Source organism: Vulpes lagopus, chromosome 7 (assembly GCF_018345385.1).
Source record: "Vulpes lagopus strain Blue_001 chromosome 7, ASM1834538v1, whole genome shotgun sequence".
NCBI classification, from domain to species: Eukaryota; Metazoa; Chordata; class Mammalia; order Carnivora; family Canidae; genus Vulpes; species Vulpes lagopus.
Window position 1 is genome coordinate 6,513,333 of NC_054830.1, and position 2,692 is coordinate 6,516,024.

At 40.4% G+C, this 2,692-nt stretch overlaps 1 protein-coding gene across 1 annotated transcript; it reads left to right on the forward strand.

The window, feature by feature from the left end:
• Window positions 1-1,530: 1,530 nt before the first annotated feature.
• LOC121496048 (olfactory receptor 7G2-like) lies at window positions 1,531-2,469 on the forward strand. Its single transcript, XM_041764253.1, is given in 1 exon segment — window positions 1,531-2,469. A coding segment is annotated over 1 exon segment (939 nt).
• Window positions 2,470-2,692: the final 223 nt, after the last annotated feature.

A 2,692-nucleotide genomic window follows, 5' to 3' on the forward strand; every position in this document is an offset into this window, starting at 1 on the left:
CCCCCCCACAAATCAAGTACTGGTCTGGATTAAATTCAATATTTAAGCCTAAGTAATATGCCAAATGATTAATGCTGTCTTGGCCACTTCTGTCTCATTTAGGCAGGAGAGGACCACTGCTTTACAGAAGTACTTCTGTTAAGGATGCCTGATTATCTTATAAGTATCATATAAGTCCATCTTATAATTCTCCATCTTCCAAGGACCAAATATTGTTGCTATTTTCACCTATTTTTAAAAGACTATGGGTTTTTTTCCTCTTATTTACCTGGGTTTTTTTTTAATGATATTCCTGCTACCTATCCCCTAAGGAAGATGTCTCCTTAGGATAAGATAGAGAATGTCATTGACATTTGCCCAGATTCTCTTAAAATTAATTGCTAATGCTGATGAGTACTGTTTCTCTGGGGGATTTTTATGAGCTTCAAGTTTATACACAACATTTTCTAATCTTTGCTCAGGTACAGAGTATATGCTTGGAGATGTCAAGCATCTGCTACACAGAACTTCATGGGTAGGGGTGGACAAATACTGTAGACAAGGGAAAAGATTTGGGGCATTGTTCAAGGTGAATACATTAAGATTTTAAAGGAACTGTTATAGGGATGCTTGGGTGGCTCAGTGGTTGAGCGTCTGCCTTTAGCTCAGGTCATGATCCCGGGTCTGGAGTTCGAGTCCCACATCAGGCTCCCTGCATGGAGCCTGCTTCTTCCTCTGTCTGTGTCTCTGCCTCTCTCTCTGTGTCTCTCATGAATAAATAAATAAAATCTTTTTTTAAAAAATAAAGGAACTGTTATGAAATCTGAGTGTCGGTTTAGGAATGCTAATTCTGTATAGCAATGATTGGTCTAGAAAGTCAACTTGCCCAGTTAAACCACTTGAGTTCACACCTTGTCCTTTCCAGGCACTATGTTCTCCACCCCACCTCAATTTCCCAATAGATAAATGGAGTAACAGTATGATCCAACTCATCTGTAATTTGACAAGTACATCAGCTGATTCTGAGGCACACCAAGGGTTGGGCACCATGCTCTACAACAGAAATTGGATAATTTCATTCTCATCTTTCTGTTTGAGACAAGCAATATTTCTGAAGGAAATGCCATGGTTTATTCTTTGTCTCGTCTCAGTACTTGGCACAATGTGTGAAAAAGAACTGGTGATCAATAAAAATCTGAGCCACAAATTTGAGTGGAGAAAAGAAAAGTAAGATATGATGATGATGGAGGAAGATATTAGCAGAGGGAAAGATTTGAATACTCTCTTTGCTTCACCATATACATAAAATTTTATTTCTTTTTACTTAAGCTCTGGCTCTCAAACTTCAGCATGTATCAGACTTATCTGGAGGGTTTGTTAAAATTTAAGATTACTGGTCATTACGTCAGAGTTTATCAGCAGTGTACCTGGAGCAGCACCAAGAATTTGCATTTCTAAATAGTTTCCAGGTGATGCAGCTGTTGCTCCTCCAAGGACCATTCATTTTATTTTATTTTTACCTTGTTTTTCCCCCTCAGATTCATCAACAACATGGAACCCAGAAATCACACAGATGTTTCAGAATTTCTTCTTCTGGGATTGACAGATGATCCAGAACTGCAGCCTTTCCTATTCTACCTGTTTCTGTCCATGTACCTGGTCACTATCCTGGGAAATCTGCTCATCATCTTGGTCATCAGTTCTGATTCTCACCTCCACACCCCCATGTACTTCTTCCTCTCCAATCTGTCTTTTACTGACATCTGTTTAAGCACAACCACCATCCCAAAGATGCTGGTGAACATCCAAGCACAGGATCAGAGCATCACTTACACAGGCTGCCTTACCCAGGTTGGATTTGTCCTGGCTTTTGGTGGTTTTGAAAATTTTCTCCTTGCAGCAATGGCTTATGACCGCTACGTGGCCATTTGTCATCCCTTGAGATACACTGTTATCATGAACCCCCAACTCTGTGTTCTGCTGATTCTGCTCTCACTGTTCTTTAGCTTTGTGGTTGCCCTGCTCCACAGTCTAATGGTGCTACGACTCTCCTTCTGCAAGGACTTGGAAATTCCTCATTTCTTCTGTGAACTTGCTCAGGTCATCAAGCTCGCCTGTTCTGACACCCTCGTCAATAACATACTGATTTATTTTGTGGCTAGCCTATTTGGTGGTATTCCTCTCTCTGGGATCATTTTCTCTTATACTCAAATCGTTTCTTCTGTTTTGAGAATGCCATAAGCAGGGGGAAAGCTCAAAGCTTTTTCCACCTGTGGGTCTCACCTGTCAGTTGTGTCCTTGTTCTATGGGACAGTTGTTGGAGTGTACATTAGTTCTGTAGTTAATGACTCTTCCAAGAAGACTGCAGTGGCTTCAGTGATGTATGTTGTGGTTCCTCAAATGATGAACCCCTTTATCTATAGCCTACGGAACAGGGACATGAAAGGAGCCTTGAGAAAGCTCATCAGTGGGATGCCTTCTTTGCTGTGATTATGCCATCTACTTTGGACTTGGGTTTCTAGAAAAAGGCAAAGTGATAGGAATCCTAGATGTGCCATAATGCTTAATTTTTCCATCACTGAATACCTCTAAACCAGCCAGGCAACAGAATGCCCAAGTTAATTTTAACTTGGGGTTGAAACATACTTTTATTTTTTTGTCTGGTCTTATGATGTTTGACACATGATTTCAATTCTCTCAATTCAGTTTCTTT